General features: G+C 41.6%; 1 protein-coding gene across 1 annotated transcript; it reads left to right on the plus strand.

The window, feature by feature from the left end:
- Nucleotides 1-3,461: 3,461 nt before the first annotated feature.
- On the plus strand, nucleotides 3,462-24,919 carry naglu (N-acetylglucosaminidase, alpha). The gene is made up of 6 exons (XM_029712217.1): nucleotides 3,462-3,970; nucleotides 19,147-19,294; nucleotides 19,503-19,649; nucleotides 19,747-19,832; nucleotides 19,992-20,248; nucleotides 20,571-24,919. The coding sequence occupies exons 1-6, from the start codon at nucleotides 3,561-3,563 to the stop codon at nucleotides 21,776-21,778; spliced, it is 2,256 nt and encodes a 751-aa protein (XP_029568077.1). The 5' UTR covers nucleotides 3,462-3,560; the 3' UTR covers nucleotides 21,779-24,919.

Here is a 24,919-nt window from a genome sequence, read left to right on the forward strand (position 1 = left end):
TGTCACTGTCCCAACAATTACCGAGGGCATTCCATGAATGCCACCAGGAAAAAGACAGAACAAACAAAAGCCAAACAGAAATATGCTGCTGAAATGAACAAGGAGGCAGTAAATTCGGACTGATCACTGTAATTTTATACCATACACTTTTAATTTGAATAATGTTGAAGTACTAACAATATGGTCCTCAATAAAATTGATGAGACTTTAAACGCTGTGTAAGTTTTACTTGTGTATTACTTTAAATAAACTAAAATCTAAAATAAAGATGTCAATTTGTTGGTCTAAATGCCATTTTAATAACAATGCAGCTATTGGAATAAACCTATTTTGGGTAAAGGCCAGTGTTGTGTTCCAGACCACCTAAAGCGAGACCGATTCAAGACCAAGAGCGGAAGGGGGGGTAAGACCGAGTCAAGATCAAGACTGGGAGGGGGACAAGCGGTCAGAAAACGAGTCAAGGCCGAGACCAGAAAAAAATTACAATTACAATCTGGTCTCAGTCTTGACTCGGTCTCTGACCGCTTGTCCCCCGCCCAGTCCTGGTCTTTACTCGGTCTTGCCCCCCCTCTGCTCTTGGTCTTGGCTCTGTACTCCAGCACTTTGTACTCTAGGACTTTGAAATGATACAGTGACTATGTTAAAGCGCAGACTGTCAGCTTTAATTTGAGGGTATTTTCATCCATATCGGGTGAACCGTTAAGAAATTACAGCCCTTTTTGTACATAGTCCCCCCATTTTAGGGGACCAAAAGTATTGAAACAAATTCACTTATGTGTATTAAAGTAGTCAAAAGTGTAGCAATTGGTCCCATCTTCATAGCATGCAATGATGACATCAAGTTTGTGACTCTAGAAACTTGTTGGATGCATTTGCTGTTTGTTTTGGTTGTTTCAGATTATTTTGTGGCCAATAGAAATGAATAGTAAATGTGTCATTTTGGAGTCACTTTTATTGTAAATAAGAATAGAATATTTTTTCTAAAGACTTCTACATTCATGTGGATGCTACCATGATTACAGATAGTCCTGAATGAATCGTGAATAATGAGTGAGAAAGTTACAGGCCCACAAATATCATACCTCCCCCAAAAATGTCTTGGAGGTATTATATTTGTGCGTCTAACTTTCTCACTCATCATTATTCACAATCCGTAATCATGGTAGCATCCACATTAACGTATAAGTGTTTAGAAACATATTCTATTGTTAATTACAATAAAAGTAACTCCAAAATGACACAATATATTATACAGGCAAACATATTGACAAAAGTCACCTTGTCCTAGAGAGATTTACACGGTTATCAACACGTCACGCCAGTGTAAGCCTACACGAAACACAGCCCTTATTTTAAGTGTTTCTAAAATCCCCTATGGGAAAAATGAATGGTGGAAAAACGATTGGAACCATTTCCTTGTTTGACTGCTAGGTTTTATGGGTATTATGACTCAGACTGCCAGCAGCATAAAACCCTGCATCCCACTGCTAGCTTGTTTCTGAAGCTAAGCAAGGTTGGTCCTGGATGGGAGACCAGATGCTGCTAGAAGTGGTGTTGGAGGCCCAGTAGGAGGCACCCTTTCCTCTGATCTAAAAGAATATCCCAATGCCCCAGGGCAATTGCCCTGTTGCCCTGTGTAGAATGCTGTCTTTCGGATGGGACGTTAAATGGGTGTCCTGACTCTGTGGACACTAAAGATCCCATGGCACTTATTGTAAGTGGTGTCCTGGCTAAATTCCCCAGGTTGTTGCTGTAAATGAGAATGTGTTCTCAGTCAACTTACCTGGTAAAATAGGGGTAAAATAAAAATGCTGTGGTATGCTATGCGGTGCTTCCCTAAACCAAGAACTCATCTGATTGGTAGAGTAGGCAGGCCTTATGACTTTGTGGCTGTGGTAACATAAGATGACTGGTTAGTATACATATGGCTAATGTGTGCCAGGTTATCTGATGGGACCAGCTAAAATGTACCGTTCTATCAAGTGCAAGTAAATCAACAGTTTTAATTAGCTGATGCACATTTTGAGACTGAGAAATTTAAACTGTTTCTAGTGTTCACAAGTATGGCCCCAATTTGGTTTTGGTTAAAAAAATGTTCAAATGTTTTGTTTACTTAAAAATATGCTTAATTGTGACAAATGTTTTCTGCGATGTGTTCAACCTGTGACTGAATTCATTCAAGCCTTTGTTGTACGCAGTTAGTGATCTACTGTAAAAAACGGCTAGCTAGAGCTCGTCTGAACGGTCGGTTGTGAATGCCCTCACCCGTTAGTGCTTAATGCTGATATGTTTCGGTTCTGCCTACTATAGTGCTGTCCGGTCATATTCATGATGTTGAGGCCTATCACTGTACTCTTGATGGTCACCACCACACACATGAGCGCTGACAGAGCTTTTCCATTTGAAGATGTTCATATATTTGTGGTTCTGAAAAAGAGAGAGACAATTCAATCATCAGGATCCATTTACAAGTTACTAAGAGGTACATGCATGCAAATCAAAAATAGACATGCAAACTATAAATACATATCAGGATGTGTAAACATATGCCCTGATAAAAGAATATCAACGAATGCAATAATTTTACAGGCTAACACAGGGATATTCACACATCAGCAATTTAAACAGAGAGGGAGAGAGAACTAAGACTTGGGCTATTGATTTATGGCCGTATCTGGCCTGGCTATAGCTCTTATGAGGCAATCAGTAAATGCGCATGTGCAGGGGCACGAGAGAGGCTATACATTACAGAAGTAGCACGTAAACAATATAACTATTGCTATATCCCTTAATAATGAGTATGCTAGTTGCACTCAATAAATACTCTTGTAGCAATGACTAGACAATACTAAATGGACGAGGTAGCATGCATGGGGTAAATACAACCAGACAGTGAACGTAAACACGTATTAAAATGAAGTGTCGGGGCGGGCCCTGGAGTGCGTAAACTTCCTGATTGGTTGGAATGGGCGGATGAACGCGAATCATATTGAGAGACAACGCGAAATTCCTCAGCAAAACGTCACAAATTATGTTATTTGCATTTTCAAGGCTGGACCTACAGTAGGCCTATGTAAAACAAAAAAATATATATATATTTTATATATATATATAAAATATATTTTTTTTTTGTTTTACATATATATATATATATATATATATAAAACAACGCGTCTAACTTTATATATATATATATATTATTTTTTACATATAGGCCTACTCTAGGTCCAGCCTTAAACGCAAATAACATAAGTTGTGACGTTTTGCTGAGGAATTTCCCTGTGCCTTTCTATACCTAAATACATCTAACATTAATCTAAAATAAAACGTCCTCAGACTTTATCAGGTGACAATTTTTTTCCCATGATTTTACCATTTAGTTTACCAACCTCTCGACTGTGATTGGTTTAATACTTTGATTGACTCCAAACAAATCACACTCTGATTGGCACAGAGCATTTCTCAAAACGAAAACTTCCTGTTTGTCTGAAAATTGACCAAACTCGTATTTTATTACACGGACGCTTACGAGTCTTTCGCTTAAGTTGACCTTGATCAAAATGAGATTTAAATGTATGTATAGCATTGCTTTACTCGTAGTAGTCTCTAATTTATCAGCACATTGCGAGTTTCAGACTCTCGCACATTTAAAACCGCAAGCCAACGACAAGACTCAGGGAAGAGCTGTAGTGGAACTTCTGAGACGTCTACTTGGAAATAGATCTCGTGAGTTCATAGTGACCGTCAACAGAACTTTATCCAATGACAATTTGGAAGTGTGTGAGCTCCGGTCGGCGAAAAACAATAAAATCATAGCCACAGGCAGCACTGGGGTGGCAGCCGCCTCTGGGATTTACAACTACTTAAAATACTTCTGTAATTGTCACGTATCGTGGTCAGGTAATCAACTTAACATTCCTCGCCCTTTGCCGCAACTCACAGGCGTACTGCGCATCAGCACCCAACACAGGTAAGTGAACGAAACTTTATGCGGAGATGGAACAGTCCTCACAGGATGAAATGGGGCAACCTGTGCTCATAGACTAGACGTAACATAGTAAACACGAGACACTCAAATTAGGGATACCTAGTCAGTTGTACAACTGAATGCCTTCAACTGAAATGTGTCTTCCGCATTTAACCCTTCTGAATCAGAGTATGATATGATATGATTGGTATGGTTACTTAACCTCTCTGGCGCATGTGGGACGAACTCGTCCCACCTACGTAACAGCCACTGAAATCCAGTGGCGCGATTTTTGAATCGTTAGAAATACTATTACTTCAATTTCTCAAACATATGACTATTTTACAGCTATTTAAAGACAAGAATCTCGTTAATCTAACCCCACTGTCCGATTTCAAAAAGGCTTTACAACGAAAGCAAAACATTAGATTATGTCAGCAGAGTGCCCAGCCAGAAATAATCAGACACCCATTTTTCAAGCTAGCATATCATGTCACATAAACCCAAACCACAGCTAAATGCAGCACTAACCTTTTATGATCTTCATCAGATGACACACCTAGGACATTGTGTTATACAATACATGCATGTCTGTTCAATCAAGTTCATATTTATATCAAAAAACAGCTTTTTACATTAGCATGTGACGTTCAGAAAAAGCATAACCCCCGCAAACTTCCGGGGAATTTACTAACAGTTTGCTAAATTACTCACGATAAACGTTCACAAAAAGCATAACAATTATTTTAAGAATTATAGATACATTACTCCTCTATGCACTCGATATGTCCGATTTTAAAATAGCTTTTCGGATGAAGCACATTTTGCAATAATCTAAGTACATAGCCCGGCATCACAGGGCTAGCTATTTAGACACCCACCCAGGTCAGCCTCCACCAAAATCACATTTCCTATAAGAAAAATGTTCTTACCTTGCTTGTTCTTCGTCAGAATACACTGCCAGGACTTCTACTTCAATAACAAATGTTGGTTTGGTCCCAAATAATCCATCGTTATATCCAAACAGCGACGTTTTGTTCGTGAGTTCTAGACACTATCAGAATGCTTCATCACGGTCTCGAGCATGGCGCATTGGCGTGACAAAAAATGTCTAAATATTCCATTACCGTACTTCGAAGCATGTCAACCGCTGTTTAAAACCAATTTTTATGCCATTTATCTCGTAGAAAAGTGATAATATTCCGACCGGGAATATGCATTGAGCCTAAACAGCCGAATTAAATTTCTCCTCAGGAGCGAATCGTGCACGCGCCTCATTCAAAGGTCCTCTGAGCCGCCACTTACCAAAGCCGATAATGTGTTTCAGCCTGAGGCTGCCTCGTCAACCTTCAGTTATTTCCCGGGTTCTGAGAGCCTATCGGAGCCCTGGGAATTGTCACGTTACAGCTAAGATCCTTACTTTTCAATAAACAGATGCAAGACGCACGACTCCTTGTCAGACAGGGTACTTCCTGCTTGAAACCTTGTCAGGTTTCTGCCTGCCATAGGAGTTCTGTTATACTCACAGACACCATTCAAACAGTTTTAGAAAATTCAGAGTGTTTTCTATCCAAACCTGAACAATAATATGCATATTCTAGCTTCTGAGTTGGTGTAGGAGGCAGTTAAAAATGGGCACATATTTTTTCCAAAATTCTCAATACTGCCCCCTATCCCAAACAGGTTAAGGTTATGGTTACTAACCCAAAGGTTGCAAGTTTGAAACTCATCACAGATATTTTTTGTTAATTAGTCACTACTTATTACTTTTTAGCTACTTTGCAACTACTTAGCGTGTTAGATAACCCTAACCTTAACCATTTTAGCTTAACCCAGAGGTGGGACCAAGTCATTGTTTTACAAGTCACAAGTAAGTCTCAAGTCTTAGCACTCAAGTCCCAAGTCAAGACAGGCAAGTCTCGAGTCAAGTCTCAAGTCCAAAACTTTGAGTTTCGAGTCCTAAACAAGTCATAATGTGCTCTTCACCAAATGAAATACCATTTCATATTTTTAACAAGCGTAATAGTTTGTATATTAGGTTTCAAGTTTGAATCCCTGAGCTGACAAGGTACAAATCTGTCGTTCAGGGGCAGAATGACAGATTTGTACCTTGTCAGCAAGGCAGTTAGCCCACTGTTCCTAGGCCGTCATTGTAAATAAGAATTTGTTCTTAACTGACTTGCCTAGTTAAATAAAGGTAAAATATATATTTTTTTACACATCATGAATGTTTTAAAAAATATCTATATCTATTACTTTCCAAATAAATGTTATATTTCCATGGAAATACATGGGTAGCCATGAGAAAGATGCCTCCATCTGTAATTTTCTTCCTGCATGTTTTGCAAGTTGCAATCCATTTTGGTGTTAGTCAGTCGAGTTGCAAGTCATCATATTTGTGACTTGAGTCTGACTCGAGTCCAAGTCATGTGACTCGAGTCCACACCTCTGACTAACCCTAACCACAACCTTAATGCTTTAACCTAACTCCTAAACATAACCCTAACCCTTAACTAACGTTAGCCAGCTAGCTCACGTTATCCACCTAGCTAGAATTCGTATCATTTCATACGTTTGTTTCAACATATTGTACGTTCTGCAAAATCATAACATATTGTATGTTTTAGAAAATTCGTAACATATAATTAGAATTGTAAATCGCAACATATCATATGAAATTGGTGATGGACATCCACAAATGATTACATACCATACATACTAAATGGAGTGTCTGGGATTTACATACAGAATCATGTGAAATGCTTTGAGACCAGGTTGCAGCGGGACGTAACAATGTATGCAGAACTCAATGGCATATTGTGCATTATCAATATAATTTGCATCTTACACAAATGTTTTGAGTTTAACAAATTCTAATATCTCAAATAGCGCCTATCTTCTATTGACTGGTTGGTATTGTCAATTTATGTTTAGAAGCTTGAAAAAGCTGCTCAGATGTGGAAATCCAGTTCTACCACAAATATGAGAATGCTATACAGGGCATACATACAGCCTTTAGAGCTATTGACTTGGCTTGAGATCCTTTTTGGAGCAGTGAGCAAGTTACCTAATTCATAGACACTAACTATCTTTAGTGCCTATTGATGAAGATATCTTCTTCCTGGGTGACTTTTGTTAAGAGCCCAGAAGCTCAGTCTGAAGGTGAACACACATTGCTTACGGTACAGTTTTTGGAAACATAAGGATCAGCGAAGTATAGTAAATGTAAAATGAACAGTGTAATGTTTGGATTCACTCTCGTCAGGTGAACCGTTGTGTCCTCACCTTTTTAGTTTAATGTTCCCATAATTTCCAAACTCTTCCCTTTTTATTGCTACCTGGTTATGCATACGTTTTCCAGATTTCTTCTGTAAGAAACATTTCAATTTAGCCCTAGGCCGATTCTCACGAATGCAAGAGGTTTTAAGAGTACATTCTTGTGCCAATGGCTTGGGAGACCCGGGTTCGAGACCCGCAAGAAGCATTGCAATGTAGCCGTTCGCTACATTGGAGTCAGAAGTGGGATATGGCTGCCATGAGGCCATCAGAAAGGCACGTACATGAGAGGGACTTGCTATTGTTAAGCATGGGGACACGCTCCTCCTGTACGGAGAGCAGTGGCGTGTATTCATTCATGGATGCCAAGGGAAGCCAGGTATCCCCCCCAAAATTGACAATGAATAAAATAATTTGTCTTTAGTCTGTTTCCTAATTTTCCTTCAATTCGCAAGAGGCTGAATGTACAGTATCTCACTGGAGAAAATACCTGAGATACTCTGTCTCAGTATTGTTTGGTCGATAGGCTGTTGGTTGACTAAGATCTTTTTTTAGTCAAGCAGTCTAAAATATATAGATTCTATGGATATATGAGACACCTGTCTGATTCACGCCTGTCTCAGTGGACTAATCGATTGTGGAGGCCACGGGGATGGCACACAAGTATCACATTTACCGTTAATTCCCATCATTTCTAATGTACAATGTTTGTTTGGTTACGGTAATTTCTGTTAATGCATTCAATATATTATTATTATTATTAGTCTTTTACTGTTCTCATTGTCGAAGTGGACACGTTGTTTGCGAACCGCACAACCTAAGCTACACTTGTGAGGAACAAGTTTTGGTTTATTTCATTCTATTTTGGAGTCAATTTATTAATTGTTTGTGGCACTCCTGTCATTGTTGAGTAAGGACGAGCACCTGATTATCCATAAAAGTAGGCCTGGGCTACCTGGCCTGCGTGCAAATGTAGGCCTATAAATGTGCCCATTTGGGGATCTGATAGAATTTCTGATTGTCTTAACTCACCACCACTGTGGAACTTCTCAAAGTAATTTTTTATTCACCTCAAACAGCAAGTAAACAAAGTCTGTTTTTACATCCATTGTGAATGACAATAGTTCCTCAACGTAGCCTATTTAAAAAATATTAGCAGCTCTTTTTTGATAACCACTCAGCGTGAAAGGAAAAATGTGTTTCTCTGCTCTGGTGGAAACGTCATAAAATAGGCCTAACTGATTACTTCTTATTAGGGATGCAAGATATATCGGTGAACATATTGGAATCAGATGATATTTGCTAAAAATACCAACATCGGTATCGGCCCGATGTCTATTAACGCCGATGTCAAAGCTGATGTGCATACCTATATAACGTAGATACATGACGTAATGGCAACACGGCATTCCTAACCTAGCCCACAATGTCTGCTGTGTGGATCGAGCAGTCAACAAGTCGAGCAGTCATTTGAAAGAGTAAGAATTTCAGCGAGACAACTCAAAGGCGAAATCCATTAACGCCAAGATAATGGCATTCATTGCCCTTGACAATCAACCATTCTCTGTTGTGATGTTGGCTTTCACCGACTGTTCGAGCACCGGTACACATGTTGCCCTACTGGAGTTACACAGTAATAGCGTCACTGCTATTCGCTTCACGACATACTATGGAATGCCATTTTGGGGCTTTGCGTGTGAAAAAAGATGCATGTCAAATAACACTATTTGACGAGTCAAATAACAGTTCTATTATAGAATGTTGTGTGTTCTGAATTTGCACGTGCAAGCCAAGCGCCACCACTACTATCATTAGCGCTGTACAAAAAGTCTGCAAACAAGCAAACACTGGCCACGAATGATGTGTTTACAATACCGTGTTGGTAATTAAGCATTATTTGTTTGACCGCAACTTCTGGGGTAGCTAGCTTTAGCTTGGTACCTAGCTAGCACCAATACAACCAGCCTGAAAACAATGACCAGTAGAAATTGCAGTCATTTTCATTATTCTTAGCAATGATTTAGGAATCCTTGTGAGTAAGTATTAGCTAGGTAGCCACTTGTTTTTCACCTATTGAACTTCAGTTCATGAAAATGAATAGCTAGCCAGCTACTTAACCCTGTTGCCCAATGCTAACGTTATAAGCAGCTCGCTAGCTTCATCTGGCTAGTGAGGTTCAACCGGGTTAAGTGTTGTGAAGCTAGCCACAATAAGGATTAGGCAGTGTGATTAAACAACCTCGTTTAGCATTTTCTATTCAATTATGGCATAATTCTACTATTTGTATCGCTGTCAGTTAAATACTTATATTTTGAAGGCTAACCGCAAAGTCCACTATTGTGGCCAATCCTTATTGTGGCAAGCTTCACAGATGGGTCCAGCCACCATTAATGAAATAAGAACGGTCTTATATATTAGGGTTATTTTAGATCATGACACCTAGCTATATAGTTAGCTAGCTAACTATAGCTACTGAAACAGATTGTCGTTTTGCTATGTTTCGGGGGAAGAACATTGTTTGCATCCATGAGCTAGCTAGCTTTTTTTTTATGACCAGCACTGTAGGTGCGCGAGACAACTTTACCAGCATCATAGCATACGTATCGATGAATCGTTGTGACATATGTAATACGAGTGATGGTGTAATCAATGTGTAATAATTACATAAAAAATGTATGAATGCATCAATTATGTGATGTGCAGTCATATTCAGGTCCTGATTGGTCAACAAGCTTATTTGACACATCAAATAACACTATTTGACACGCAAAGACCCAAACTGAGTGCCATAGTATGAGAAATCCTACATATAGTTTATTTTATTAAAACACATAGGGTGTGTCTATATAGCGAAAAATAAAAAAAAAACACACACAGAGAAATCAGTACCATGGACAGATGTATCGTATGTAGCTTATGTTATCGTTTCTGGTATCTTAGTTGTGACTGTATTAGACTAAGCATAGATGATTTGATGATGTTGAAATGGTGTTGGAATAGTGGATGTCTCAAACATTAACTTGCTTGACCAGTCTGTAGTAGGTCATGTAACTGTTTGTTTGTGGACTTCAACGGACAGATGTTGCTCTCTGATTTTGTGATGAAACAAAGGTGTGCAAACAATGCAATTATCACAAAACAGGTTGTAATATGGCTTTTTTCCTATTTTGTTGCATTACAACCTGTAATTTTAAATGTATTTTTATTTGGATTTCATGTAATGGATATACACAGAATAGTCAAAATTGGTGAACTGAAATGAAAACAATAACTTGTTTAAAAACATTCTAAAAAAAATGGAAAAGTGGTGCGTACATATGTATTCACCCCTTTCCTATGAAGCCCCTAAATAAGATCTGGTGCAACCAATTACCTTCAAAAGATTGCACACAGGTGGACTTTATTTAAGTGTCACATGATCTGTCACATCATCTCAGTATATATACACCTGTTCTGAAAGGCCCCAGAGTCTGCAACACCACTAAGCAAGGGCACCATGAAGACCAAGGAGCTCTCCAAACAGGTCAGGGACAAAGTTGTGGAGAAGTACTGACCTGCCAAGAGAGGGCCGCCCAACAAAACTCACATACCAGGCAAGGAATTAATCAGAGTCAACAAAGAGACCAAAGATAACCCTGAAGGAGCTGCAAAGCTCCACAGTGGAGATTGGAATATCTGTCCATAGGACTACTTTTATATTTTAAATATTTTACCTTTATTTAACTAGGCCAGTCAGTTATGAACAAATTCTTATTTACAATGACGGCCTAGGAACAGTGGGTTAACTGCCTTGTTCAGGGGTAGATAAACAGATTTTTATCTTGTCAGCTCGGGGATTCAATCTAGCAACCTTTCGGTTACTGGCCCAACGCTCTAACCACTAGGCTACCTGCCGCCCCATCCACTTTAAGCCGTACACTCCACAGAGCTGGGCTTTACGGAAGAGTGGCAAGAAAAAAAGCCATTGCTTAACTTCTATGGGCTAGGTGAATAGGTGAGACGCCCCGATTCCGGCGCAAGTATTATACATCAACACACTGTTACTTATGAAACCTCTGTTTATATTTACTTTCAATTATCATGTTTTCCACAAAAAAGAAAATGCTTAGTTTAATTTTAGGCATCAATGTTTGTTTTGTTTCTGAATAGTCTTTTCACTTTTCTCCTCAATAAGAAAAATATACTTTCTGGTCACCTGAATACATTATCAATGACTTCCCTTTCAGCACAAATAGTTCAACATCACTCTTTAAACTTCGTGATCAACATGCATAACAGTTACACCAGAATGTCACATTCATCAGTCTTTTCTTTTAATTCAAACCACTTATTTCAGTAATGTTCAGCCACTAATAAACTATGTAAATGATACTGTATTTCCTTTGTCCCTTTACTTCGTCAGCAACCTGGAACATTGGAGAATTGTCACTGGTTGGCAGTGCGAAACTTACCTATACTCAATGCTGCATAGGCCTCCCCCAAGATGGCGATGGCTGTAGTAGAACTGGTCAGAAGATCGGTAGCGCATTCCGACTGCACCGCAGGTCTCTCTCTCTCTCTCTCTCCTATTCCCTTTTGACAGGCGGAGAATGCAGCTCTGCTGTAGCCCATCTCCTCCTGACTGGCAAAGTCCTATTCACTTTACCGTATCCCTCCTCTCCACTTGACTGGCAAAGTTCCGCATTAACTTCTATGGGCTACGTGGGACCTGCGGGACACAGCCAGTGAAATATCAGGGCGGCAAATTCAAAAACAACAAAATGTCATAATTCAACTTTCTCAAACATACAACTATTTTACACCATTTTAAATATGCACTTCTCCTTGATGTAACCACATTGTCCGATTTCAAAAAGGCTTTACAGCGAAAGCAAAACATTAGATTATGTTAGGAGAGTACATAGACAAATAATCACACAGCCATTTTCCAAGCAAGGACATGTGTCAATAAAACCCAAAACACAGCTAAATGAAGCACTAACCTTTGACGATCTTCATCAGATGACACTCCTAGGACATTGTTACACAATACATGTATGTTTTGTTCGATAAAGTTCATATTTGTATCCAAAAACAGCATTTTACATTGGCGCGTGATGTTCAGAAAATGTATTCCCACCAAAACGTCCGGTGAATGTGCACATCAATTTACAAAAATACTCATCATAAACGTTGACAAAATGTATAACAATTATTTAAAGAATTATAGATACACTACCCCTGGATGCAACCGCTGTGTCAGATTTTAAAATAGCTTTACGGAGAAAGCACATTTTTCAATATTCTGAGTACATAGCTCAGCCATCACAGTGAGCTATACAGACACCCGCCAAGTTCGGGGCAACCTAAACTCAGAATTAGTATTAGAAATATTCTCTTACCTTTGCTGATCTTCGTCAGAATGCACTCCCAGGACTGCTACTTCCACAAGAAATGTTGTGTTTGTTCCAAATAATCCATATTTATGTCCAAATACCTCCGTTTTGTTTGTGCGTACAGATCACTTATCGAAAGGCATAACGCGTGAGCGTGGAACCAGAGACAAAGTCAAAATGTTCCATTAACTTACTTAAAAGCATGTCAAACGCTGTTTAAAATCAATTTTTATGGTATTTTTTATGTAAAATTGTGATAATATTCCAACCGGACAATAGCGTATTCATTCAAGGAGAAAAAGAAGGAACAGCGTGCTCGCTTGACTGCGCATATCCAATCCCTTTGTTGCCAGGCAGTCCACTCAGAAACTGAGCTCCTATTACCTGCCCAGTGACAGCAGAATGCTCAAACCACTTTCTGAAGGCTTTTGACAGCCAATGGAAGCCTTAGGAAGTGCAACGTAACCCCACGGATACTGTAGTTTCGAAAGGGACTAGAAAGAAGAACTACAATTCTCAGATCCTCCACTTGCTGGTTTACTTTTTCTCAGGTTTTTGCCTGCCATATGAGTTCTGTTATACTCACAGACACCATTCAAACAGTTTTAGAAACTTCAGAGTGTTTTCTATCCGACTCTACTAATAATATGCATATTCTAGGGCCAGAGTAGTAGGGCCAGAGTAGTAACCTGTTTAAATTGGGTACGTTTTTCATCCGGCCGTGAAAATACTGCCCCCTAGCCCAGACAGGTTAAAGAAAAATAATAAGCAAACGCGTTTGGTGTTTGCCAAAAGGCATGTGGGAGACTCCCCAAACATATGGAAGAAGGTACTCTGGTCAGATGAGACTAAAATTGAGCTTTTTGGCCATCAAGGAAAACGCTATGTCTGGCGCAAACCCAACACCGCCCATCACCCCGAGATGACCATCCCCACAGTGACGCATGGTGGTGGCAGCATCATGCTGTGGGGATGTTTTTCATTGGCAGGGAATGGGAAACAGGTCAGAATTAAAGGAATGATGGATGGTTGTAAATACAGGGAAATTCTTGTGGGTAACCTGTTTGTCTTCCAGAGATTTGAGACTGGGACGGAGGTTCACCTTCCAGCAGGACAATGACCCTAAGTATACTGCTAAAGCAACACTCAAGTGGTTTAAGGGGAAACATTTAAATGTCTTGGAATGGCCTAGTCAAAGCCCAGACCTCAAGCCAATTGAGAATCTGTGATATGACTTGAAGATTGCTGTACACCAACGGAACCCATCCAACTTGAAGGAGCTGGAGCAGTTTTGCCTTGAAGAATGGGCAAAAATCCCAGTGGCTAGATGTGCCACGCTTATAGAGACATACCCCAAGAGACTTGCAGCTGTAATTGCTGCAAAAGGTGACTCTACAAAGTATTGACTTTGGGGGGGGGGGGGGGGTGAATAGTTATGCACGCTCAAGTTTTCTGTGTGTTTGTCTTATTTCTCGTTTGCATCACAGTAGAAAATATTTTGCATCTTCAATGTGGTAGGTATGTTGTGTAAATCAAATGATACAAACCCCTCAAAAAAATTTTTTACATTCCAGGTTGTAAGGCAACAAAATAGGAAAAATGCCAAGAGGGTGAATACTTTCGCAAGCCACTGTACATAGTCTCATTACGATCTATGCTCGTTCATTAAATCGTCAGACAATAGCGGTGAATGTGTAAAGAAAAATATCACACATTTATGTTTGACCCTGCATGTGAAATATGTGCTTAGTCTCTCTCGGAGTGTCAGCATTTGCATATGACCAGTTCAGTGTTCTGGGCTCTCTTTTGCTGCTTTATGGCACAGTGAAAATCGGGGGGGGGGGGGGGGTGAGAACAGAGCATTGTTACAATTGAGTTATCCTTGTTTATTGTGAGGGCTGTGCCCTTCAATTATCCATAGTGCATTAGTCGCACATCAGCTAACCCCAGCTATGTCATCATGTAAACAGTGGTTGGATTGTAAAGTGCATGGCAAGCATGGGGCAGTTTTTCCCATGACACGACATTAACAGTGAAGTTTAAGTCAATTGTTGAGCTTGTACCTGGCTGAAAGATTTCATCCATTGAATCAACAGGATCTGTATGACAAACGCTGGTGTCAAGGTCAGCAGCAGGATTAGTCTGTAGAACATACACTAGTTAGTGATTAGCCAACATTTTATTACTTTGTCCCCATCAATACGCACTCAAAAGTACTATATCCACGCACCTACCCCACTCGTGTCAATAGATCATGCATACTAACCTTCACACACAATACCCACACTTAACAGGCACCAGTCGGTCACCCACAGTATCTCCTCCTTACTAATTTTCTCCAATTTAGACTTCAAGCTTCGTATAAACAATCAACTAAGCATCTACAATACAGAGAACTACAGTAGACGTTGTAGCCTACTTATAACACACCAACTATTACCACAAGACACAGACCATGTTTATGCCTAGTACCAGTACACAGTGCATTCGGAAAGTATTCAGACCCCTTCACTTTTTCACATTTTATTATGTTACAGCCTTATTCTAAAATTAATTATAGTTTTTTTCCCCCTCATCAATCTACACACAATACCCCATAATGACAAAGCAAAAACAGATTTATTCAGACCCTTTACTCTGTATTTTGATGGAGCACCTTTGGCAGCGATTACAGCCTTAAGTCTTCTTGGGTATGACACTACAAGCTTGGCACACCTGTATTTGGGGGGTTTCTCCCATTTTCTTCTCTGAATATCCTCTCAAGCTCGGTCAGGTTGGATGGGGAGCGTTGCTACACAGCTATTTACAGGTCTCTCCAGAGATGTTAGATCGGGTTCAAGTCCGGGCTGACTGGGCCGCTCAAGGACATTCAGAGACTTGTCCTGAAGCCACTCCTGCGTTGTCTTGGCTGTGTGCTTAGGGTCATTGTCCTGTTGGAAGGTGAACCTTTGCCCCAGTCGGAGGTCCTGAGCGCTCTGGAGCAGGTTTTCATCAAGGATCTCTCTGTACTTTGCTCTGTTCATCTTTCCCTCGATCCTGACTAGTCTCCCAGTCCCTGCCGCTGAAAAACATCTCCACAGCATGATGCTGCCACCATGCTTCACCGTAGGGATGGTGCCAGGTTTCCTCCAGACTTGACACTTGGCATTCAGGCCAAAGAGTTCAATCTTGGTTTCATCAGACCAGAGAATCTTGTCAGTCCTTTAAGTGCCTTTTGGCAAACTCCAAGCCGGCTGTCATGTGCCTTTTACCGAGGAGTGGCTTCCGTATGGCCACTACCATAAAGGCCTGATTGGTGGAGTGCTGCAGAGATGGGAGAACCTTCCATGAGGACAACCATCTCCACAGAGGAGCTCTGTCAGTGACCATCGGGTACTTGATCCCTGACCAAGGCCCTTCTCCCTCGATTGCTCAATTTGGCCGGGCAGCCAGCTCTAGGAAGAGTCTTGGTGGTTCCAAATTTCCATTTAAGAATGATGGAGGCCACTGTGTTTTTGGGGACCTTCAATGCTGCAGAAATGTTTTTGTAATCATGTCCAATCAATTGAATTTACTACAAGTGGACCCCAATCAAGTTGTAGAAACATCTCAAGGAGGATCAATGGAAAAAGGATGCACCTGAGCTCAATTTCGAGTCTCATAGCAAAGGATCTGAATGCTTATGTATATAAGGTATTTGTTTTAAATTTTGTATGTATTTGGAAAAATGTCTAAACCTGTTTTTAATTTTGTCATTATGGGGTATTTTGTGTAGATTGAGGATATATATATATTTTTTTATCAAATCCATTTTAGAATAAGGCTGTAACGTAAGTAAATGTGGAACAAATCAAGGGGTCTGAATACTTTCTGAATACACTTTATTTGCTCATCACGGAGTCATGGAAAGATTTAGCAAAGGTGATTTGCCCTAGTTCCTGGTGCTGAGTTTGATGTTGACGTCACTGCAGATGTTAATGGGATCGGTTCATATCTCTGCAGATGTTAATCGAACATACAGGCCAGTCAAGCATCTGCAGTAGTTAGTTGGCTAGCTAACAGGTAGATGTGGTCCAATAGCTAACGTAACTTAACATAGCTAACATTTGCTTGCAAAGTTACAAATCACATTGCCAGATAGCAGCTGGCTAATTACATTGATTTGCTTCGGAATGTTTAGCCATTATATTATGAAAGCTAGCTAGATTTTGGTTTAGATAAACACTACGTTACCTCTGCTCGACTTCTTAGTAAGGTAACCAATGAAATGTTAACCCAGCAGCCTGTGCTTGCTTGTAATGGAATAATGTGGAAATGGAATAATGTGTCCCTGAACAAAAGGGGGGGGGGGTCAAAACCAAAAGGAAAAGTCAATATCTGGTGTGGCCACCAGCTGCATTAAGTACTGCAGTGCATCTCCTCCTCATGGACTGCACCAGATTTGCCAGTTCTTGCTGTAAGATGTTACCCCACTCTTCCACCAAGGCACCTGCAAGTTCCCTGACATTTCTGAGGGGAATGGCCCCATCCCTCACCCTCCGATCCAACAGGTCCCAGACGTGCTCAATGGGATTGAGATCCGGGGTCTTCGCTGGCCATGGCAGAACACTGACATTCCTGTCTTGGAGGAAATTACGCACAGAACGACCAGTATGGCTGGTGGCATTGTCATGCTGGAGGGTCATGTCAGGATGATCCTGCAGGAAGGGTACCACATGAGGGAGGAGGATGTCTTCCTTGTAATGCACAGTGTTGAGATTGCCTGCAATGATAACATGCTCAGTCCGATGATGCTGTGACACACCGCCCCAGACCATGACGGACCCTCCACCTCCAAATCGATCCCGCTCCAGAGTACAGGCCTCGGTGTAACGCTTATTCCTTCGATGATAAACGCGAATCCGACCATCACCCCTGGTGAGACAAAACCGTGACTCGTCAGTGAAGAGCACTTTTTGCCAGTCCGAGGTGGTCCAGCAACGGTGGGTTTGTGCCCATAGGCAATGTTGTTGCCGGTGATGTCTGGTATGGACCTGCCTTACAACAGGCCTGTAAGTCCTCAGTCCAGCCTCTCTCAGCCTATTAGGGACAGTCTGAGCACTGATGGAGGGATAGTGCGTTCCTGGTGTAACTCGGGCAATTGTTGTTGCCATCCTGTACCTGTCCCGCAGGTGTGATGTTTGGATGTAACGATCCTGTGCATGTGTTACACGTGGTCTCCCACAGCGAGGATGATCAGCTGTCCATCCTGCAGCGCTGTCTTAGGCGTCTCACAGTACGGACATTGCATCATCTGCAGTCCTCATGCCTCCTTGTAGCATGCCTAAGGCACGTTCACGCAGATGAGCAAGGATCCTTGGCATCTTTCTTTTGGTGTTTTTCAGTCAGTAGAAAGGCCTCTTTTAGTGTCCTAAGTTTTCATAACTGTGACCTTAATTGCCTACCGTCTGTAAGCTGTTAGTATCTTAACGACCGTTCCACAGGTGCATGTTCATTAATTGTTTATGGTTCATTGAACAAGCATGGAAACAGTGTTTAAACCCTTTACAATGAATGATTTTTACAAATTATCTTTGAAAGACAGGGTCCTGAAAAAGGGTTTAGTTATTCGCAAGCTGATGTTCTATGAACGAGTGGTTTTTCCAGTGATTAACGTTAGCTACCTGTTGACACCCATTCTCAACTGGATCTACCTTGGCAGGGGTGGTACTACGTTCTGAAATCGCTGTGAATTCTGGATGTTGGGGTTTGTTTACAACCAGGAAAAGTAGATTACCTGTTTTCTAGCGGTGAGATGCAGAAATGCTTGCATTTGTGTGTAGTGAGGAAATTATTTGACACATTGGCCATTAATGTTTATTATCATAGCCTGTGAAAGAACAGCGGTGAAATTTTCCTTTAGCATTACCTTTTTAATTAGTTTTTTTTTTGGTGTGATTTAGCCTCTGAACTCATTATTTAAACAGGTAAGGATGCGTTTTTGATTTTTATTTAGTCATTAGCCCATCTGTAATAGCTACACTAGCTATCCGGCTTACACAGTTACTTTTTCCTCCTTGTTCAGAGTGTGCGCGACGTGATTCATTCCACTTTGACCTTGACGTTGGCAATATTTCTGGAAATTAATTTACAGATTGGGGTATGTTTGGCTTTTTAAGCCAATTGCTGGCTACACACAGGTGGGATAATGTCAATGTGGCTTTGATTAGATAGTAGCCAGGAGCTTAAAGTATCTGATATTTGTGAGATTTGTTTATGACAGTTTGCACGAACAAGTAAAACATTTATCGACTTTAAGAATTGTTTGGCTTCTGGTAGCTTGCGATCAACCTGTTGTAGACCTCTGATGTAGTAACAATCAGGCCTGTTACACTGGACACACAACTTTTGTCAAGCTTGAGATGCTCCTATTCATTTCAATGAAAGCTGGACGTAAGCAACATTCAATTTTCAGTAATCAGACATGATAAAGTGGCTCACGCTCTGCTGACGCTGGCTAAACGTCGTGTCCAGTGTAGCTCCCTGGTAATGCCGTTCTCTTGTTTCTAGATTCAGGTACTATCAGAACGTATGCACTCAGAGCTACTCCACAGTGTGGTGGGACTGGCCGCGATGGCAGAGAGAGATCGACTGGATGGCACTGAATGGCATCAATCTGCCGCTGGCATTTACTGGACAAGAGGCCTTGTGGCAAGAGGTAACGAGATCCCATAGTGTGTGTGTGCTGTGGTGGAGCAAACTGGAATGCATATTACAACTCATTTCCTACTAATAGGTGGGGGTAATGCCAGATAAAAGTGCAAAGTAATTTTTTGCTGACTTTTTTCCTATTTAAACACATTTTGTCTTAAAACTGTATTGTATTTTAGAACAACTCTGACATCTAGCTGTTTATGATGGATTAGGTGTACCTCTCACTGGGGCTGAACCAGACTGAAATTGACCACTTCTTCACTGGCCCCGCCTTCCTAGCCTGGAACCGTATGGGGAACCTGTTCCAGTGGGGCGGACCCCTACCACAGTCCTGGCATGTGAAGCAGCTCTATCTTCAAGTACTAACATTTTGATTGGTCTCCATTCACACATTGGTTCCCCCCTGCATTTGGAATAATAATGATATATATGTTGTATATTTCTTCTGCACTCCAGTTCAAGATTTTAGACCGAATGAGATCCTTTGGAATGCTGCCTGTCCTGCCGGCTTTCTCTGGGATTGTGCCTCAGGGCATCGCCAGGTATGACTGCTGATTCAAAACCGTTTCATCAATCCATGGCTTCCGTTCTGTATTTTTTGTTGTTGGAATACAAAATAAATATTTGAATCAGTTAAGATCAATGTGCTCGGCAACAATGTTTTCCTGGATTGTTCAGTCCTTGTTTGTTCCATTTTCCAGGCTCTTTCCGAAAGCCAACGTGACCAAACTGGCGCCCTGGAGCCATTTCAACTGCAGCTACTCCTGCGCATATACCCTGGACCCCCGTGACCCTCTCTTCCGTTCGATCGGCTCCCTGTTCCTGTCCCAGCTGGTCAAGCAATTTGGCACAGACCACATCTACAACACAGACACCTTCAACGAGATGACGCCGACCTCCTCGGACCCCACCTACTTGTCGGCGGTCAGCCGCGCAGTCTTCGACACCATGACCTCTGGTGAGACGTGCGTGCCGAACGACGCAAAAAAAACCCGCTGTCTGTTAATTAGCTGACACTAGCTTTGTTGCCCTCTAATGTGTTAAGTAGTTTTTCTTCAGGGAATTCCGGCCACAACAGTGAGCGGATGTTAAAATGGCAGTATACATTGGGTCGTAATTACTGTAATTATCCTACTTTCATAACCCCAGGGTGCCCTGCCATAGTGCCACCTGTGGGGTGGGGGGGGGGGGGGGGGTTGTACCCCTTGCCCATACTCTTAGCCATATCAAGAGCTCTGCCTTTCTTCTCTCTCACCCCAAAATCTTTTTTTTGTCTCCAGTGGATCACCGGGCCATTTGGCTGATGCAGGGCTGGCTCTTTGTGTTTGACACAGCATTCTGGAAGCCTGCCCAGATTCAGGCCCTTCTGCACGGAGTGCCCATCGGTCGGATGATCGTGCTGGACTTGTTTGCAGAGTCCACGCCGGCTTTCTCCTTAACCAAGTCTTTCTACGGCCAGCCCTTCATATGGTGCATGCTTCACAACTTTGGCGGCAACAGCGGGCTCTTTGGCACGGTGGAGAGCATCAACTCGGGGCCGTTCGACGCGCTCGCCTTCCCTAACTCCACCCTGGTTGGGCTCGGGCTAGCACCGGAAGGCATTGAGCAGAACCCTGTGGTGTACGAGCTGATGAGCGAGTTGGCATGGCGCAAAGAGCCAGTCAACCTGGCCAAGTGGGTGTCGCTGTATGCGGTTCGCCGCTACGGCAGCACCCACGAGAACCTTACGGCCGCCTGGAGACTGCTTTTTGGTAGCATTTACAACTGCACCGTGCCCCACTACAAGAACCACAACCATAGTCCACTGGTGCACCGGCCCTCGCTGCACAAGACCACAGAGGTGTGGTACCAGCGGGCTGACCTGTACGAGGCCTGGAGGCTGTTGTACCAGGCGGCCTGGCCTCTCATGGCCCAAGAGACGTTCCGATACGACCTGGTGGACGTCACCCGAGAGGTTCTGCAGCTTCTCACCACCGACTACTACCGCGAGATCCGGGATGCCTTCCAGGCCCAGAAGCTTCCGGAACTCCTGACGGCGGGGGGCGTGCTGGTGTATGACCTCCTCCCCGAGCTGGAGCGCCTGCTGTCCAGCGACGGCCACTTCCTGCTGGGGACGTGGCTGGAGCGGGCACACTCCCTGGCCCTGGATGAGGCAGAGGCGCGGCTGTACGACATGAACGCCCGGAACCAGATCACCCTGTGGGGGCCCGAGGGCAACATTCTGGACTATGCCAGCAAGGAGTGGGGTGGCCTGATGGAAGACTACTATTCCCAACGATGGAGCCTGTTTGTCAACACCCTGGTGGAGTGCCTGGAGAGAGGCCGACCCTTCAGGCAAGACGCTTTCAACCAGGCCGTCTTCCAGGTGGAGAAGGGCTTTGTTTTCAACAAGCGGAAGTACCCCTCCAAACCACAGGGTGACACCTACGACATAGTCAGCAGAATCTTCCTCAAGTATTATCCACAGGCTTTGGAGAGACTAAAGTGAGCCTGTCTGTAATCTGACGAAAGACTTAATCTCCTTTCACAGCGAGAAGAATGTCTCCCCCCCTCAATCACTTTTCTGTAGAATGTACTCAGAGGCTCAAAATACCCTTTTATTTTGTAAATAATTATATTGTGGATTGTTGAGATTACTAGAGCAGCATACAAATGTACATATTGAAGATGAAACGTCCAAACATATGTTAAATGTGTAAGGAAAAATAACAATGACCTATTACATTAAATAGAGTTCAGCAAAGTGACATTAAATAGAGAGTTCAGCAAAGTGACATATTTTGATATTTGTTTTCTTACCTTCGAAGCAGTCTATGGACAAGGAGTAACTGCAATCCACTATTCGGTTTTGTTAAACTACCACTGCCAACAAATGGTAAAATGTGCATTTTCAGAGCAAAAACTAATGTAAGTCAATCACCCTTGTTTAGCATGTTTTAAATGTAATGCCCAAATGATCTCTTAAATGGATTGTGTTGCTCAATTGCTTTCCAATTACTTGGTTTAAACAACAACAAAAAAGGGAGATTTGGCCAGGAAATCAGGTAAGGAAACTAATATTTAAATATATATTTCACTGTTAAGTAGCCTTGCTTGAGCCTTGGCATGCATTTCACTGCAGGTAGGCCAAGTGCAGCTGTATTTGGCTCAATATCAAATCATTTCTGGGTAACAACTAAGTTAAGCAGTTTTACATTAACATTTAAAAAAAAATTTAAATAGCTTTTTAGCACAGCTATTTCTCAAGCAAGCATTTTGCTAGGACTGTCTGGGAGTGGAGCGGGGAAGGGAACCAGAGCAGTGCACTAATCACAGTTACGATTGTGGAAGGAAGCAGAGAGGCCTAATGGGAGGGATATGTAACTTGAAAACTGTTATTTGCAGAGGTTTGGAAGTCTCTCTTTATTATTGGTCTAATAACTTATTTCGCCTCTGAGGCGAGCCACAACCCATACAAAACCTGCTGAATAGAAGGTCCTGGGTTGTATTTTTCAGCCAGCAACTATCGGGAAATAACACTGATCACATTTGTTTCACACTTTTACAGTGTTCTTTTCAGCGGTTATACAAAAATGATACAGAACACAGGAAAATCTGAACTTTGACTGCACTGGGCCTTATACTTAATTACTATAACCAGCATAGATGAATATATGACTTCATTGCGCCATTAATTAATACACTGTGTACAAAACATTAGGAACACCTGCTCTTTCACATGGTCAGTCTGTCATGGAAAGAGCCGTGTTCTTAATGGTTTGTATACTCGGTGTATTATAGAGAGCAGTCCTTTCAGAGCCCAGATCAGTTATTTATGAATCCCATCATTGGATGTTTCAGTAGTTGGGTTTCCCAAGGGACTCCATAGGCCAGCATAACTGACCTAAGTTGTAAATATACAAAAAAAGGAATTGCCCGGTAATGTGAATGTATCTTTCAAATTTTGGAATGTTCTCAAACCATTACTGTTCATGATATCGATAAGGGTACGGATTCCACATTTGGGCTGACCCAAAAGGCCGTCCTCCAGATCGCAAGGCATTGTGAAATGTTGGAGTATGGGAATGCCATTTTGATTCCCAGTTACATTGTTTTTTTAAATTTTGCGCCAAATAGGAATTGTGTGAGCAATAATGGGACCAAAGTGTAGTTTACATTGTTTAAGGGATATACAGTATCAGTGAAGACTACCTCTTCCAGGGCAATAGCAGACATCATATTTCTCTCTATACTCAGCCGGGGGGGCAGAAGAATCATGTTTTAACCAATTTAGGATGTGGCGAAATGCTAGTGCCTGGAAATACAATTGAAAACTTGGCACGGATAGTCCTACGTCTTTCCCTATTTGTACCGCAATATGAATTTTATCCCAATAGCCAGAAGGGGAGCCTTCTACTCCCAAATATTTTAAATGGGAACTATTGGGATTCCATAAGTAGAGATGGAGTCCTCCACCGGTGCCTTGAGAGGAAGTAGGACTGATTTTGATTAGATTCATTTTATAGCTTGAGATCAATTCAGCATCATCTATGGTCTTCGATGCGTTAGGGAGCAATCAGAGGTGTACAGGTCTTTATAGAAGCGAGAGAATCTTGAATTAATTTGTGTTCTGATAGTAATTACTGCCTTTCAGATTCAATAGTTGCTAATATCAGCCAATTGATCATTACTACTTAGCTTGTTGGCCACGATTACCATGGAAATAATGGTTAAGTCTTACTCTATGGATGGCAAATTCTGCTCTGTCTAATCAATAAGTTAAGTTCTGTCTTGACTTTGGAAAAATGGCTACCTGGTCTAAAGAGAGTTTGTGGAGAACGCTCAAAACACAGTTAAAGAAGAAATCAGATTTCTAAATGTTAATTGTGGTCCCGTGTGGCTCAGTTGGTAGAGCATGGTGTTTGCAACACCAGGGTTGTGGGTTTGATTCCCACGGGGGACCAGTACGGGGGGGGGGAAAGTATGAAATGTATGCATTCACTACTGTAAGTCGCTCTGGATAAGAGCGTCTGTTAAATGACTAAAATGTACATTTATTCGCTCCAAATGCAATTGCCTTATTTTTAATAAAACCTTTGGTGGCATTCCATAGAATCCGGGGGTCATCGACTGAAATTTTCGTTGATCTTTATGAATGAATTGAATTGAATTTCAAATTGATGACAGAAATCAGATTTTGTAGTAATGAAACGTTGAAACGCCATCTTGTCTCTTTTAGGAGATTCTGAAGTTGGCAGTAGTCAGCGTGGTGGTTAGACATATGCTCATATGTTGAATTTCTATTTTCTCAATTAAATAAAATACAGGTGTAGATAATAGTATGACATCGATTCATGAGAATGATGTATGCCTGTTTGAGGAGGAAGTACTCTTTTTGCTTTAGGATTATGTGCTCGTCAGGCATCAATGAGGTTGTAATCAGAGTATATGCTAGAGAGCCTTGGTTGCCTGTGGATTGTTGTTGCTCTTATTAGTTTTCTCCCATGTCAAAAATGGCATTCATGTCTGTCCAAATAACCAGATGGAATTCAGTTAATTTTAACAATATGCTGTTCAGAGAATCGAGAAATGTAGGATCATATGAATTGAGCGTACACATGAATAAAGGCTATTTTCTTTCCATTTGGAA

This window comes from Salmo trutta, chromosome 2, assembly GCF_901001165.1.
Source record: "Salmo trutta chromosome 2, fSalTru1.1, whole genome shotgun sequence".
NCBI classification, from domain to species: domain Eukaryota; kingdom Metazoa; phylum Chordata; class Actinopteri; order Salmoniformes; family Salmonidae; genus Salmo; species Salmo trutta.